An 18467-nucleotide genomic window follows, 5' to 3' on the forward strand; every position below is an offset into this window, starting at 1 on the left:
AAAAATTTTTTTATATAGTTAATAGTTAATTTTTTAAAAAAAGAGTTAATTAAAAAAAAAAAAAAAACAATGAAAAAAGTATGCAGAGCCCCCCTGAGGAGCTGGGAGAGAATGCAGGGGGTGTTGGGCTTCCCCACCTCGATGGTTGCTGATGTGTTCACAGACATAGGGGACTGGTGGTTTGTTGGGCTGAGCCCCCTACCACGGGACATGCTCTTGGGAAGACTGTTGCTGCAAAGGAGAGGGTAAGCGTGCCTATAATTGTGACTAAGAGTGTCCTCCTGAATGCCTCTTTGTTGCTCAGATGTGGTCTTCTCTCTCTAGCTAAGCCAACTTGGCAGGTGAAATCATTGCCTTCCCCACTACATGGGATCTGACACCCACGGGGTGTAAATCTCCCTGGCAACGTGGAATATGACTCCCAGGGAGGAACCTAGAGCCAGCATCATGGGATGGAGAACATCTTCTTGATCAAAAGGAGGATGTGAAATGAAATGAAATAAGCTTCAGTGGCAGAGATATTCCAAAAGGAGCTGAGAGGTCACTCTGGTGGGCATTCTTACGCACAATAAAGATAACCCTTTTTAGGTTCTAATGAATTGGAATAGCTAGCAGTAAATACCTGAAACTATCAAACTACAACCCAGAACCCCTGAATCTTGAAGACGGTTGTATAAAAATGTAGCTTATGAGGGGTGACCATGTGATTGGGAAAGCCATATGGACGACACTCCCCTTTGTCCAGTGTATGGATGGATGAGTAGAAAAATGGGGGCAAAAAAAAAAAAAAAAAAGGCACCGTGTTCTTTTTTACTTTAATTGTTCTTTTTCACTTCAATTTTTATTCTTATGATTTTTGTGTGTGTGGTAATGAAAATGTTCAAAAATTAATTTTGGTGATGAATGCACAGCTATATAATGGTACTGTGAACAACTGATTGTATACTTTGTATGACTGCATGGTATGTATAGCATGTGAATGTACCTCAATAAAATTGAATTAAAAAAAATAAATGCATGCCAAAAGCTTAAAAAAAAAGAGGATGGGGAGGACATTTCAAGGCTAGATCAGTGAGAGTCGAAGAGTCTTAGAAAACGTGGGCAGAGACTGTTATGAGCCCTGGGTCTGAAAGCCCACTGAGGAACATAGTAGCCAGTGGGTTGCTACTTGCCTGGTGGATGGCTGAAATCCATGGCAGCTGAGGGAGTCCTCTGCCGCAGGGAGAGTGCAGGACACAACCCCACATTAAGTCAGATTTTTCCCAGCAAAGTGAGAGTGCTGGAACCCCTCAGCTTCAGCCCCGCTCAGTCAGATGGGGACTCCAGGAGGTAATTCAGCCCCACCGAGCCAGACTCAGCTGGGCTCCAAGAGGTAATTCAGCCTCGCCCATTGAGACACAGCCTCAGATACAGAAGGTAAACACCTCCTGAAGATGATTAAGTCACCAAACAGCACCATCTGCTGGGCAGACCAGAAAGTGCAGGGGAATTTTAGGACTTCTCAGAACCCCTTCAGACCTTACTTATCTCAGGCTCATTGGAGCTGGTCTACATTCCCTACATGGGAACATGGCCCTGTTTAAGTTGAGAAATATGGATGACCCAATGGTTAAAGCAGTGCTCTAAAACAAATCCATGGCTTGATGGCCAGCAAAACATGGAGCACTAATGGGAGCCAGCAGACTTGTTTAACCCCCTACACAGAGAACTTGCTGTGGCGACCAGTGAATATACCCAAGAGGCAGGCTGATGTGTTCACCTGGTTTTTGGGGGAGTCTAGAGGGCAGAGTTAATCTGACAACTGGCCAGCAGCAGAGACATATAGACAGGGAAAGAACCAAAATAACAAGAGCTAAAAAATTCTGATCAGTTAAACAGAAGCAATGTTAAAGGTCTATTATAAGTTGAAAAGAATGCCAAAGAACAGATAGAGAAAAAAGCCAGCCAACAAGAAAATTGAAGGTAAAACAGTGAAAATGACCTCTAGAATAATCAAGAAAACTGGATGTCTAAACAATAACAAAAAATTATGAGTCACATTAGGAAAAACAAAGATATGGCTCAATCAAAGGACCAAACTAACACTTCAACAAGACATAGGAGTTGAACCAACCAATTAAAAATGTTCAAACAAACAGGCTAAATCAATTCAAAAATCAAATCAATGAATTGAGGGAAGATACAGCAAAAGAGATGAAGGACATAAAGAAGACATGGGGCAAACATAAGGAAGAACTTGAAAGTTTGAATAAACAAATGACAGAACTTATGGGAATGAAAGACACAATACAAGAGATGAAAAACACAATGGAGGACATATAAGATGGTGGCATAGAAAAGAGGGGAAGCTAGTTAATTCCCTGGAACAACTAATAGAACGGGAACAACTAATAAATAATCCAGAATAACTGCAGGGTAACAAACGTGACCATCCACTCATCATATACCAACCTGAATTGGGAGGAATGCCCAAGATCGCAGCATAAAATCTGTAAGTAAAAACTGCAGATCCAAGCTGGGAGCCTCCTCCCCACACAGTCCAAGCTGCAAAGCCTTGGGTGCTAGAGAGCAGCTCTCTCTGAGCAAGTGAATACAGCTGAGCTGATCTCCATCTGGGGTTTTAATTAACAAATGTGGACTGCTCTATACAAGCTACGAATCCCCAGCAAGCAGACAGAGCCTCTGGGTGATGACTAACCTTGGAGAGCCAGAGTGGCCCTGAAGGGGGCTTTCTATCCCTATTTTGGCTCAGTGGAGAAAGCCTCAGCCATTTTCAGTTCCCAGCACTCTGACCAGACAAGGGTGGAGATAGCACAGGCAGAGAGAGACCATTTCAAATGCTAATGACCTCTTCCTAGGGGGTCTATCTTCCCTAAGGGGAAAGAGGTTGGGCCCAGCTCTACTACTTGCCTTCCATTCAGAACCAGACCCCAGAGCCTGGGGGGGAAAAGCCACAGGCCACACCTCCTTACACTAGTCTGGAGTTACAGGCTGACAGGCACCACTTGCTGGGCAGAAAAGCACAGTGACCTGAGGCTTCACAGGGTGTACCAATTTTCTAAGACACACACTCCTCAGGGAAAGCAGATATTGAATAGTTCTTCCTTCTGGGACCAGAGCCTGTTTTCGTCTGGGAAAATCTGATTGGAGTAACGAAGGAAACTATGCCTAGGCAACAGAAAACTACAACCTACACTAAGAAAAACAAAGTTATGACCCAGTCAAAGGAACAAACACACTTCAACTGAGATACAGGAATTTAAACAACTAATACTAAATCAATTCAAAAAGTTTAGGGAAGATATGGCAAAAGAGATGAACTGCATAATCAAAACAAGGGCATACATAAGGTAGAAATTGAAAGTTCAAAAAACCAACTGGCAGAATCTATGGAAATGAAAGGCATAACACAAGAGATAAAAGACACAATGTAAACATACAACAGCAGATCTCAAGAGACAGAACAAAACACTCAGGGACTAGAGAACAAGGCACCTGAAACCCTACACACAAAAGAATAGACAGAGAAAAGAATGGACAAATACAAGCAACATCTCTGGGAACTTAAGGACAAAATGAAAAGCAGGAATGTATGTGTCATTGGTGTCCCAGAAGGAGAAGAGAAGGGAAAAGGGGCAGAAGCAAAAATAGAGGAAAAAATCAATGAAAATCTCCCATCTCTTATGAAAGACATAAAATTACGGATCCAAGAAGTGCAGTATACCCCAAACAGAATAGATATAAATAGGCCTATGCCAAGACACTTGATAATCAGATTATCAAACATCAAAGATAAAGAGAGAATCCTGAAAGCAGCAAGAGAAAAGCAATCCATTACATACAAAGGAAGCTTGATACGACTATGTATGGATTTCCCAATAGAAGCCATAGAGGCAAGAAGGAAGTGGGGTGATATATTTAAGATACTGAAAAAGAAAAACCACCAACCAAGATTCCTAAATCTGGCAAAAGTGTCCTTCAAATATGAGGGAGAGCTTAAAATATTCTCTGACAGACAATGACAGAGTTTGTGAACAAGATACCTGCTCTACAGCACACACTAAAGGAAGCACTGCAGACAGAAAGGAAAAGACAGGAGTGAGAGGTTTGGAAAACAATTTTGGGAGATTGTAGCACGGCAATGTAAGTACACTGAACAAAGATAACTGTGAGTATGGTTGGAAGAGGAAGGTTGGGACCATGTGGGACACCAGAACGAAAGACGAAGGATAAAGACTGGGACTGTGTAACTCAGTGAAACCTAGGGTGCTCAACGATTGTAATAAAAGGTACAAATATGTTTTTACATGAGGTAGAACAAATGAATGTCACCACTGCAAGGTGTTAAAAATAGGGTGGGATTGGGGAGAAAATACAATCAATGCAAACTAGAGACTATAATTAACAGAAACATTGTATTATGCTTCCTTTAATATAACAAAGGCAATATACCAAAGCTAAATGCATATGGGGGTGGAGGGATAGGGGAAGGGTATGGGACTCCTGGCATTGGTGATATTGTCTGACTCTTTATTCTACTTTGGATTAATGCTGTCTTTCCCTTTCTTGCTTTATAGCTGTCATGTTTTGTTTTCTTTTTCTCTCTTTTCTTTTTCTTTTGTCTCTCTGCCTTCTTTTACTCTTCCTCCTTCTTTGTGGAAGAAATGGAGATGTCCTTATATAGATAGTGGCGATGGTGCTGAATACATAAATATGTGACTATATAGGGAACCAACGGTTGTTTACTTAGGACGGAATGTATGGTGTGTGAACAAAACCGTCTTAAAATGAACGGGTTGATGAAGAAATCTTGAGGTCACTATATTGAATGAAATAAGACAGACACATAAAGGCAAATATTGCAGGGTCTCACTGATGTGAACTAATTATAATATGTAAACTCATAGACATGAAATATAAGTTACCAGGATACAGAATGAGGCTAAAGAATGGGGAGCAGTTGCTTACTACGAGCAGAATGTACAACTAGGGTGAACTTAAACATTTGGAAATGGATAGGGGTGATGCTAGCACATTGTGAGAATAACTAACAGTGCTGAAAGGTGTGTGAAGGTGGTGGAAAGGGTAAGCTCAGAGTCACGCATGTCACCAGAAGGAAAGTTGGAGGTTAAAAGGTGGGAATGTATAAAACAGTGCATCTTGTGGTGGACAATGTCCATGATTCACTGTACAAATATTAGAAATCTCTCTCACGAACTAGAACAAATACATGACACTATAACTACAAGTTAATAATAGAGAGGCATATAGGAAAAAAATATATACCTATTGCAAACTACACAGTACAGTTAGTATTTTAACATTCTGTACTGTATCAAAACTATGAATCAATAATGGAGGGGGCATGGTTAGGGGTATGCAAGGATTTGAATTTCCTTTTTTGTCTTTATCTCTTTTCTGGAGTAATGGAAAAGTTCCAAAAATTGAAAAAAATTAATTGTGTTGATGGATGCACAGCTGTATGATGGTACTATGGGCAACTGATTGTACACTTTGGATCTTTGGATAGTTGTATGGTATGTGAACAATCTCAATAAAATATATATATATATATATATATATATATATATATATATATATATATAAACACAATGGAGACTTAAAAAGCAAATTTGAAGAGAATCAGTAGTGATTCTATCACTAGTAATGAGTAATATGAGGAGGAATCAAGAAAAAAATTCCATTTACAATAGCAATGAAAAGAATCAATATTCAGGATAAATTTAACCAAGGCCACAAAAGATCTATACACAGAAAACTACAGGAAAATTGCTAAAAGAAATCACCAAGGACCTAAATAAGTGGTATGACATACCGTGTTCACAGATGGGCAGACTAAATACAGTTGAGATATCAATTCTACCTAAATTGATTTATAGATTCAATGCAATACCAATTAAAATCACAACAACTTACTTTGGAGACACAGAAAAGCCAATAACCAAATTTATTTGGAAGGGCAGGGTGCCCCAAATAGCCAAAATTATCTTGATAAAGAAGAATGAAGTGGGAGAGCTCATACTACTTGATTTTAAAGGATATTACAGAGCTACAGTGGTCAAAACAGCATGATACTGGCATAAAGACAGACATACTAACTGAATTGAATCAAGTGTTCAGAAATAGATCCTTTCATCTACAGACAATTGATCTTTGATATGGCAGTCAAGCCAATGCAACTGGAACAGAGCAGCCTCTTCAATAAATGGTGTTTGGAGAACTGGGTATCCATATCCAAAAGAATGAAAGAGGATACCTGTATCACACCTTATACAAAAATTAACTCAAAATGGAACAGAGACCTAAAAATCAGAGCTAATACCATAGAACTTTTAGAAGAAAATGTAGGGAAATATCTTAAAGATCTAGTGATAGGAGGTGGTTTCCTAGACCTCACACCCAAAGCACAAACAAGAAAGAAGAAATAGATAAATGGGCTCTCCTCAAAATTGAACACTTTTGTGGTTTAAGGGGCTTTGTCAGAAAAGTAAAAAGCCAGCCTACACAATGGGAGACAGTATTTGAAAACCATGTATCAGCTAAGGGTTTAATATCCAGAATATATATAGAGATCTTACAACTCAACAACAAAAAGATATGAACAACACAACTAAAAACTGAGCAAAAGACATGGACAGACACTTTTTCAAAGAGGAATCACAAATGGCTTGAAAACATATGAAAAGACACTCAATTTCACTGGCTATTAGGGAAATGAAAATCAAAACCACAATGAGATATCATCTCACACCTACTACAATGGCCAATATAAAAAAAAAAACACTGAAAATTACAAGTGCTAGAGAGGATGTAGAGAAAGAGGCATACATTCACTGTTGGTGGTAATGAAGTATGATGCAACCACTCTGGAAGGCAGTGTGGCAGTTCCTCAGGAAGCTAAGTACAGAATTGCCTTATGATCCAGCAATCCTATTACTAGGTATATATTCAGAGGAATTGAAGGCAGGGACACAAAGTGATATTTGCACACCAATGTTTATAGCTGCATTATTCATGACTGCCAACAGATGGGAACAGCCCAAATCCTTCAATGGATGAGTGGATAAACAAACTGTGGTATATACATATGATGGAATATTACACAGCTGTAAGACAGAATAAAGTCATGGAGCATATATAACAATGTGGATGAACCCTGAGGACATTATATTGAGTGAAATTAGCCAGAAACAAAAGGACAAATACTGTATGGTCTCATTAATATGAACTAAAATTAATGAGCAAACTTTGAGAGTTAAAGTGAAGAAAACAGGTTATCAGACGTTTGATGCTGATAAGAGTATAGAATGTTCAACAGGATTGACAGTACAGAACCAGAAATGGACAACACAACAGTGTGTGATGGTAGCACGGTATTGTAAGTACACTGAACAAAGATGGCTATGAGTACGGTTGAAAGAGCAAGGCTGGGGCATGTATGACACAAGAAGAAAGACAGAAGATAAATACTAGGACTGTATAACTTAGTAAAACCTAGAATGGTCAATGATGTTGATTAAATGTACAAATATAAGAATGTTTTTTACATGAGGGAGAACAAATTAACATCAACTTTCCAAGGTGTTAAGAATGGGATGATATTAGGGAAGAAATATAACTGATGCAAACTAGAGTCTATAGTTAACAGTAACATTGCAATACACCTCCACTAACTGTAACAAAGGCAATATACCAAAGCAAAATGTCTATTAAGAGGGAGATACAAGGAAGGGGTATAGGATTCTTGGTGGTGGTGTTATCTGAACATTTTATTGTATTTTATTTTTATTTTTTCTATTTTTTTTATCTGTCATTTTTTTTCTTTTTTCTTCTCTTTCTCTTTCTCTGTGGAAGAAATGGAAATGTCCTCATATAGACTGCGGTGGTGAATGCATAATTATCTGATTATACCAGACCCACTGATTGTTTACTTAGGATGGAAAGTTTAAAAAATAAACAGAGGGATACAAGTGCTGGAGAAAATACAGAGAGAGGAATGTACCTAAACACTGTTCATAGGGAAGTAGAATGGTGCAGCCCATCTGGAAGGCAGTATGGTGGTTCCCCAGGAAGCTAAGTATAGGATTGTCATATGGTCCTGCAACTCCATTATTGGGTATATAGTTGGAAGAACCCAGGGCAGGGACATGAAAGGACATTTTCACACTGGGGTTTATGGCAGCAGAATTCACAATTTGCAATGGATGGAGGTGGCCTAAGGCTACATTGACTGATGAATGGAATGGTGAACTGTGGTGTATACAGACAATGGAATACTGAGCAGCTGCAAGAAGGAATGAAGTTGTGAGGTATACAACTAGGTAAATGGACCTTGAGGACAGTCTGTTCAGTGAAATAAGCCAGAAATGAAAAGACGGCCATTATAAGGCATCAGTAATATGGACTAACTATACTGCACAAACTCTGAGAACTGCATCTGAGAGCATAGGTTACAGGGGAAGACTCAGTGTAACGGTTCCTAGACTGTAAGTTCTTAAAGCAGTTACACCTATTCATGAGTTGTAATGGTTATTTCTAAATTCTGAGATGCTGAGCTGTTTGTGTATAACCTGGTCAGTCCCTGGAACTTTGGGTATCTGTGTGACACCTGAGACCCAGACCCAGAGTTTGGCAGCTATGAATGTCAGCATTACCCCATACAGCAAATGTTAAAGAAGCAGAAAAAGAGATCAGACTTCAATTAGAGACATGAAAGAAATGGACTTGGTTAGGACTAAGGTAAATCAGACTAAACAGTAAAAGATGATATTGGCTGTGTTTTAAAACTTCAACTTCTTTGTGAGACCAAAGCAAGAGATGTTTATTTGATGAAAAATCTATATGTTCTGTAGCATGCTATATAATTTAACATGTATGGTCAGTTTATTCAAACACCATAATTATATGGAACCTTGAATAGGGAGTGAGATCTAGTTTGTTTGTACAGGTTAGTGTGAAGCCCTGATACATCACAGAGTAATCTGGTCAGAGAATAAAAAAGGATTTGAAAAACTTCCTTGAAGAATTGGGGGAAAATGCGGAAATATTAAACTTACCCACTTGGGGAATTCCTTATATTTTCACAAGCATTGAGGTCTACCAATTTAGTAGGCCAAGCCCTCAATCCTGGGGCTTGCCCTTATGAAGCTTGTTACTGCAAAGGAGAGGCTAAGCCTACTTATAATTGTGCCTAAGAGTCACCCCCAGAGAACCTCTTTTGTTCCTCAGATGTGGCCTGTCTCTCAAGCCAACTAGGCAGGTAAACTCACTACCCTCCCCTCTACGTGGGACATGACTCCCAGGAGTGTAAATCTCCTTGCAATGTGGGACACGACTCCTGGGGATGAGTCTGGACCCAGCATCATGGGATTGAGAAAGCCTTCTTAACCAAAAGGGGAAAGAGAAATGAAACAAAATAGTTTCAGTGGCTGAGAGATTTCAAATGGAGTTGAGAGGTCATTCTGGACGTTATTCTTATGCATTATATAGATATTCCTTTTTAGTTTTTAGTGTATTATAATAGCTAGAAGGAAATACCTAAAACTGTTGAATTGCAATACAGCTTGATTCTTGAAGACAACTGTATAACTAGGTAGCTTACATAATGTGACTTTGTGATTGCAAAAACCTTGTGGCTCACACTCCCTTTATCCAGTGTATGGACAGATGAGTAGAAAAATTGGGACAAAAAAGTAAATGAATAATGGGGGGGATGGGGAGGATGAGATATTTTAGGTGTTCTTTTTTACTTTTATATTTATTTTTTTTATTTTTGTTTTTTTGGAGTAATGAAAATGTTCAAAAATTGACTTTGGTGACGAATGCAGAACTATCTGATGATACTGTGAACAACTGACTGTATACTTCGGATGACTTCTTGTGACCGGATCTCAACAAAATTGCAGGGAAAAAAAAAAGAGTACCATACAAACAAAGAAACAGGAAATGATGGACCATTCAAAAGGTACAGGATAAAAATCTAGAATATCCATGAAGGAGACCAGACTGTGGACATACTAAAGACTCTAAAAAAAAGATCTTTAATATGCTCAAAGATTTGAAGGAAAATACAGAGAAAGAACTAAAAGATATCAGGAAAACAATGAATGAACAATATAAGAACGTTGATAAAGTGATAGAAATTTCAAAAAGGAACCAAACAGAACTACTGTAATTGAAGACCACACTAATTGGAAATGAAAAATTCCCAGGACGATTTCAAAAGCAGGTTGGACCTGGCAGAAGAAAGAATCAGCAAACTTGAAGTCAAGACAATTGAAATGATTCAGGCTGAGGACCAGAAAGAAAAATGAATTCTAGAAAAACACAAATAGTCTAACAGACCTCTTGGTACCATGAATTGCACACTTGAAATAAGTGAATTATAATATTAAAAATATAACTCAATATAGCTGTTAAAAAAAACCTACTGTGTGACACAGGAAAAGTGAAATTTTAAGGGAAATTATAACCTCAAATACAGAAAAAACCCAATGTAGAAGGAAGAAGATGAAGATAAGAACTGAAATGAATAAAACAGAAAACAAGACACAATAAAATTAATAAGGCCAAAAGTTGATTTTTTTAAACAATAATAAAATAAATATGTAATTAACCACAAAATGGGGAGAAGGCACAAATATCCAGAATTAAAAAAGGGACATAACTACTACCACAGGAAGATTTAAGGGATAAAATAATACTATGAGTGGATAGTGAAACTTACAACAGTATCTGTTGTATTTCCTTTGTGACTAAAAAATAGTCTCTGTGGGGTGCAGCATTATACAAACACAGGTAACCCATCTTTTGCACACATATTCTGAATCTATGTTAGATATACAAGTTAATTATTATTATGGCTTCTTAACATGTTTCTTTTATCAGTATGTCTTTATGTGTATACTTCAAACTAACTCTCATATTCATTGGGCACCTATTAAGTGCTATGTATTTATAAATATCATCTCTACCCCTCATGTCCCTGAAAGGTAGGCATATATAACTCGTATTTCAGATGAGAAAACAGAGAGGTATAAATGACTTCAAACCCAGTTAGGCTTCAAACCCAGGTTTTTCCGGCTCCAAAGTCTGCACTCATTTTTACCCCAGTGATTCAAATATATGTTGACTGTATATACAATAAAAAATAAGAACACCAATTAAAGTATGAGGAAAAACTCAAAATTTAACCATTCAACCCCAGTACCTGTGAAACGGATTTCTGCATTTAGAAGCACCTATCTGTGAGAAGACTAGAATTCCCTAAAGAAACCCATTAGAACCTTAATTAGGCACTTTTAGAAGGATAACTCAAAAGTGTTGTACAGAAGGGACCCATAAAGTTACTTAAAATGTCTTTTATAATTGAATAGTGTGCCAGTTTGAATGTATTATGTCCCCCAAAATGCCATTATCTTCGATGTAATCTTGCGTGGGCAGACATATCAGTGTTGATTAGATTGTAATTCTTTGAGTGTTTCCATGGAGATGCCACCCACCCAACTGTGGGTGATGACTTTGATTGGATGATTTCCATGGAGGCGTGGCCCCGCCCATTCAGCATGCGCCTTGATTAGTTTAGTAGAGTACTATATAAGCTCAGACAGAAGGAGCAAGCTTGCTACAGCCAAGAGGGACACTTTGAAGAATGCACATGAGCTGAGAGAGCAGCTGCAGATGAGAGACAGTTGAATACGGCCATTGAAAGCACACTCTTGCTCCAGAGAAGCTAAGAGAGGAAAAACATCCCAAGAGCAACTGAGAGTGACATTTTGAAGAGGAGCTGCGGCCTTGAGAGGAATGTCCCGGGAGAAAGCCATTTTGAAACCAGAACTTGGAGCAGACGCCAGCCACGTGCCTTCCCAGCTAACAGAGGTTTTCCAGATGCCATTGACCATCCTTCAGTGAAGGTACTCTATTGATGCATTACCTTGGACACTTTATGGCCTTAAGATTGTAACTGTGTAACCAAATAAACCTTTATAAAAGCCAATCCATTTCTGGTATTTTGCATAACCGGCAGCATTAGCAAACCAGAACAAATAGATTTTAACACAATTTCTTTTAAAAGATTGTGAGAAACTATTTTGATATTTAAAATGTGATCCTTTCAAAATAATGAATTCATCATCTTACCTGGTTCACTTCCCAAGTTCACTTCCTCATCTACCAGAACTAACCTGAAGTAAAAAACAAAAAATGCAAAGATTATGGTTAAAATATATTTGGGATTCATGTTCCACAAATGGTTACATATGGTTTTTTAAAAAAAATTTGAAAAATAACAGCTGAAATATTTGTCCAGATTTCCTAACATCTCAGAGAATTTCCTAGATTTTTTGTAGATCTATATAGACTATGAAATTAATGTTTCCTCCCCCCCTCATTCTTTCAATAAACATATATTGAGTACCAACGAGGTGCGAGGCATCATGTTCAGCATTGTAGCCACTGTGCTAAGTACTATATCACAGAGGATATTTATCAGTTTGACAGGCTTAACAGGAAGCACCAAAGTCATAGAGTTTGAAATTTAGTTTTCAAGCATTGAAGGGTTTTGCTCGAGAACACTCAGAAAGTAAACAGAGGGAATAAACAGCTTTGGGAAAAAATGTGGTAGTCCATTTTAAACAACAAAGTAATGTTTGCAAAAGAAGACACATTAGCCTAAAAAAATTCTCAACCAATTTATAAGCATCCATTTGATGGAAAAATCAGGAAGTAAGACAAATTTAATATATTAAGCCATAATCCCTGGGATATGACTTCACAATTGCTAATATTAGAGGTTGTTTTTAATAAGCCTTTAAAGATACTCAAAAAACAATGCAGTATTTATTTGGCAAGTGTCACAAAACTATATCTACAGAGCAAATAGGCACTGTGACTTGGAATGGAATTTCCAATGATGATATAGTTTTAAATAAATTGGATGGAAAAGAAGGTGAAGTGCTTAGGAATTTGTTAGTTAACTCAAAAACTAGCTCTCAAAGCTGAAGATGTATGAGAAGATTTTGAATAAAACTTTTGGGAATGTGAGGGTGGAAACATTTTACTGATTTAGTATATATTTCATTAACATGATTTTTAATAACAATGCTTAACTAAGTTAAAAAGTTTGATTTATAACTAGACACTTGATTATTTAATCTACATCCTAAAAAGTTTATATATTCAAGTTAGCCAAAAAATTGTTTTACATTTTCTTATAGAGAAAATAGAGAAATGCTTTATATTTAAGATCACCTTTTACTCAAGGAAAACAAAGGGAGGATGTAACTAAAAGCAAAGAGGCAACATGAAAGATGTGTGTGGAAAGTGCCCGTTTTCAGGTAAACAGTCTCAGTCCCATCTGCTTTATTTTGGAGACAGATTTTTAAAAGGAGTCTTCTGGGCTACTGTCACACAACTGCTGGCACCTGTCCTTTTTCCTCTCCAGTGCCCCTTTAGGGAGTCACGAGGTAGAGGTACTTGTGGCTCTTATCGTGAAGCTCAGTCTCCCAAACCAGAGTCTAGAATTATTGCCCCAATCTGTTCTGTACCCGTCATCTCCTTTGCCTGCTGTGTTAAAAATGGAAAAAAACAAAAGGCTTCAAAATAAATGCATAGCGTTGATTAGGAAAATAACATAGAAATGAGTATTCAGTAAATCAGAGAAGAAACAACTCTTTCCAAATATATCGTACAATGGTATTCAAGACTTTCATGACACTATATATAACTTTTGCCTGCTTACTTATTGAGATTTTCAGTAATGCAAATGTTTTCTGTTTGTTCTTCTTTATGACCTTCAGTAAGCCTGCTTGTAGTGTCTTGCAGTTGCTAAGGACAAGAAGTTCAATGTTAAATACATGGAAAGAATCTGGTTCTCTACAAACAAAATGAGAATAAAAATTCTAAAGAAAACTAAGAAACAGGAATAATTATGGAACCAAAGAGCGACAGACATTGGAAATGTATGCTAATATAATTTGAACTGAGCCCTGTGTACTTGTTTATCCTGGCAGTCTGTGGCAACCACACACACACTTGATGTGGGCTAGCTGCAGGGTGAAGAACTTTATTGAATACCAACAGAAGATGCATACTGTGTTGCCAGCCTCTATTGCAATGCTCTAAATACAGCTAAAGATTTTCAACTTCAATTCTAAGCAGAAATTGGGTATCAAATTTGCCTAGATACACAGTATGCTATCCAGTAAAGCATTTTATAGAAGTTAAAAAAAAAGCTAATTCAGAAATGAATTTTGGACTGAAAATGACTAAAAAATCCAGACCAAATGAACTCATCACAGGTTCCACACCCAGCTTGAGTAAACCCACCAGCAATATTTTCAAGGTTTAGTGAAAAATAAGGCAAAATGATAAGTTAAAAGGTACCAAAACCTAGTCTATTAGAATTGAAGAAATGCTTCTCTGCTGGATATATCATATGCAAAGAAGGCTGACAGGAAGATACGCAAATGTTAAAAAGTATTATAATCATAGTCAGTGAACACCTTTCGCAAGTTGTTATAGAAAGAACTACTAATATGTTAATTTCTTGAGCTTCAATTACACATAAATAAGACTATAACTGGAAAATTTTTGTATTATGAAACACATTCTGTGATATCAGTATGAAGATAAAATAAATTTTATTTATAACTTAAAAAATCGTCGAGATTTTTTTGAGAACACGTGACCACTTTTCATCACTTGTTCCTCCCTAGTTTCCTTTCCATAACCTTTTACTATCACTTTTTTTTTTTGAAATAGATTCAAAGTTATAGGAACAGTTGCAAAAACAATACTAACCCCATACACAGAATTTCATCATAACCTGACCCCCCTCCCCCGATAGCTCAATCCACCAACTTTAACATGCTGTCACATCGCTATTTCTTTCCCTTCTTCCCTCCCTCCCTCCCTATCTATCATCCATCATCTATTGCTCTGTATTCTGAACATATGAGAGTTAGCTGCACACATCCTTGAACATACATTATAATTCACGTGTACACTTCCCATGAACAAGAACATTCTTTTATGCAATCCCATTAAGCGCAGCTAAGAGGTACAAGAGATTCAACAATGATACGAAGCTTACATTCTATATTTCCTTTTCTTTATGTCTCATCTGTGTCCCTTTGAGCCACCTGTCCTCTATCCTCCAATCCCATCCAAGCTCATCCTTGGCATTCAATTGTCATCTATTTAGACTGTCTTTTTTTTTTTTCAGTTGTGGAAACATATATACAGCCTAAATCTTCCCATTCCACCCCCTCCCTAGCCTTCCATTAGTGGGATTAATCACATTTAGAATGTTGTAATGCTCTTTCCCACCATCCATTACTAGAAATTTCCCTTCACCTCAAACAGCAACCCTACACTCATTTCTTAACTCCCCATTGCCCCTTCCCCCATTTCTCTTAACCCAAACTCTACTTTTCATCTCTATGGTTATATTCCCTGGTAATTTCTTTGTGTTTACTGTGGGGCTTAAAATTAACCTCTTAAATCCATATCAATCTTGTTTTTCTTTGATACCACCTTCACTTCAATAGGACACATAAACTATGTTCCTATACTCCTCCATTCCCCCACCTGTATATAGTTGTCTAAAATTACATATTTTACATTGAGTTCAAAACCACTGATTTGTCATTAGAGTTTGTGTATTTTATATCATGTAGGAAGTAAATAGTGGACTTATAGTTCAAAAATTATTGACTTCTACTTGTATTCCATTGTGGTTGGAGAATGTGCTTTGAGTATATTCAAATTTTTTTTTTTTTTTAATTTCTTGAGGCTTGTTTTATGTCCCAGCTTATGGTCTCTTCTGGAGAAAGATCCGTGATCACTGGAGAAAAATGAGTGTCCTGGTGATTTGGGATGTAAGGTACTATATATGTCTGTTAAAATTCTCTATTATCTCTTTCTCCTTTCTTTGTTTCTCTGTTGGTAGGGCTCCCTTTAGAACCTGAAGTAGGGCAGGTCTTTTATTGGCAAACTCTCTCAGCATTTGTTTGTGAAAAATTTAAGCTCCCCCTCAAATCTGAAGGACAGTTTTGCTGGATAAAGTACTCTTGGTTGGAAATTTTTCTCTCTCAGAATTTTAAATATGTCATGCCACTGCCTTCTCGCCTCCATGGTGGCCGCTGAGTAGTCACAGCTTAGTCTTATGTTGTTTCCTTTGTATGCGGTGAATTGCTTTTCTCTTGCTGCTTTCAGAACTTGCTCCTTCTCTTCAGTATTTGAGAGTCTAATCAGAATATGTCTTGGAGTGGGTTTATTTGGATTTATTCCATTTGGAGTTCACTGGGCATTTATGCTTTGTGTATTTATATTGTGTAGAAGGTTTGGGAAGTTTTCCCCAACAATTTCTTTGAATACTCTTTCTAGACTTTTACCCTTCTCTTCCCCTTCTAGGACACCAATGAGTCTTAAGTTTGGACGTTTTATTTTATCTATCGTATCCCTGAGATCCATTTCGATTTTTTCGATTTTTTTCTCCATTCTTTCTTTTATTGTTTCATTTTCTGTTCTGTGGACTTCTAGGACACTGAGACATTGTTCAGCTTCCTCTAGTCTTGTGAATATCCAGAGTCTTTTTAATTTGGCCTACAGTTTCTTTTATTTCCATAGGGTCTTCTATTTTTTTATTTACTCTTGCAATGTCTTCTTTATGCTCTTCTAGGGTTTTCTTCATGTAGCTTCTATCTTGGGCCATGGTCTTCTTGATGTCTTTTAAATCCTTTGCCATGTTTTCGTTCCTCGATTGTAATTCTTTGATTAATTGTGCGAGGTACTCTGTCTCTTCAGATATCTTGATTTGTGTGTTTCGAGCTGGATTCTCCATATCGTCTGGTTTTATCATATGCATTAAGATTTTCTGTTGTTTTTGGCCTCTTGGCATTTGCTTTGTTTGATAGGGTTCTTTCAAGTTGTAAAAAAAAAAAAAATACCTATCTAATTTTTCAGAAACACAGTTTGGTGGCGTACACTTTAACTAACTAACCAGCAGATGGCGTCTCTAAGTCACCTATATCCCTCAAGTCAGTTCTCCACCTTGTCCCCACAGTGTGTGGGGAAATGATTCTTGTGGGGTTCAGTTGGAGAACTCAGTTTGGGTATGTTGCTGGAGCCGTCCGCTCTGAATGTGGGGCATGTGTCCTGGTGGCTAGGGAGGCAGGGCAGCTTTAATATTCAAATCCCCCAGGTTCCCAGAGATTCAAGGCCACCACAAGAGTCTAAGCCTTCATTTCATTTCAGCCCCAGACCCTCTCTCTCGCTGTCCCACAAACCACTGGACTTGGCGTAGTGTTCCTGGGTTCTCCGAGCGGGTCCCCCCACCCAGCTGCAATCCTCCAGGACCTCTGCTGAGGGAATGCCGTGCTACGTCACCAGTGCGCGCCATCCCTCAAGGGAAGCCCCAGGCCACCGGGCCATGGAGGGGCGCCTCCACCTGAGGCAAAGATGGCTGAACGGGGCATCTCAACACCCCTCTCCTCGCACAGTTCCTCCTTCCCAGCTCCGGGACAACTGGCGGGGCTCTGGCCTGTGGGCACGGCCCCGGGCAGGAGTTTATCCAGCCCTCCGGGGAGCCAGCTGCTAGCCGCAGGGTTTCTTTCTACTTCCGGCTCTCCCCTCTGTACCCTGGCCCCAAGGGTATCTGCAGCAGGCTATCTTCCAGGCCAGACACCGAGAGGCTGGCCCAGCCTCCTCTTGCTGTGTTTTACTGTGTGGTTCCCACTATCGCAGCTGCAGCCGCTCCTGGGTTTTTCCTTTTTTTTTTTTTTTTAAAAGGAGCCCATCAGTTTCCAAACGCCAAACCCTGGCTTCCCCAGACCGCCGCGCGGCTGCGGGTCTTCCAGCCAGCTTACTCACTCGTTTCAGAATGCAGACTCCCGGTTTCACCAAGTATACGGCCCCTGTGGAACTAACAGACCTCGTCCAGCTGGTGCATCGCTGTAACCGGTATTTTGGGTCACTTTCTGCTTTTTACCTAGTGTTTTTCATGGAGGTGTTTTTTTGCCCTGTCTCACCTAGCCGCCATCTTAGTTTCTCCTTTACTATTTCTTTTGCATTTTAATCATTTTTCACCTTTATCCTCTTTTTTCTCTCACCTTACTAATATCTTGAGCCTGTCAGCAGTATTCACATATATTTACTTAGTGTTGCTCGTAGCATTTGGAATCAGGCAAGTGCTGATCCTTGGCTTGAAAGGGTGCAGAAAAATGCTTCCCAATGTTTTGTAAATTTAAAATTAGGCATAACAGAAAAATAGTGGGGTTTTTGGTACTTTTTTTTTTAATTAGAGAAGGTGTAGGTTGACAGAAAAAATCATGCTGAAAGTACAGAGTTCCCATATACACCCCTCCCACACACACATACACACAATATTTCCTATTATTAAACTTTGTATTAGTATGGTATTTTTATTGCAACTGATGAAACAATAT

The 18467-nt window shown here is 38.4% G+C and overlaps 1 protein-coding gene across 4 annotated transcripts in view; it reads right to left on the reverse strand.

Annotated features, from left to right (window-relative positions):
• ICA1L (islet cell autoantigen 1 like) overlaps positions 1-18467 on the reverse strand; it is a 173082-nt gene that overhangs the window by 69762 nt on the left and 84853 nt on the right. For all 4 annotated transcript variants that reach the window (XR_005218917.1, XM_037850256.1, XM_037850257.1 and 1 more), the window contains 2 exons: positions 13760-13845; positions 12160-12203 (listed from right to left, as the gene is read on the reverse strand). Coding sequence is in view for 3 of the 4 variants with exons in the window: in XM_037850256.1 (XP_037706184.1) it covers positions 12160-12203; positions 13760-13845 (130 nt within the window). In the remaining variant the exon portion in view is untranslated. The remainder of the gene's footprint in view (positions 1-12159; positions 12204-13759; positions 13846-18467) is intronic.

This window comes from Choloepus didactylus, chromosome 9, assembly GCF_015220235.1.
Source record: "Choloepus didactylus isolate mChoDid1 chromosome 9, mChoDid1.pri, whole genome shotgun sequence".
Taxonomy (NCBI): domain Eukaryota; kingdom Metazoa; phylum Chordata; class Mammalia; order Pilosa; family Megalonychidae; genus Choloepus; species Choloepus didactylus.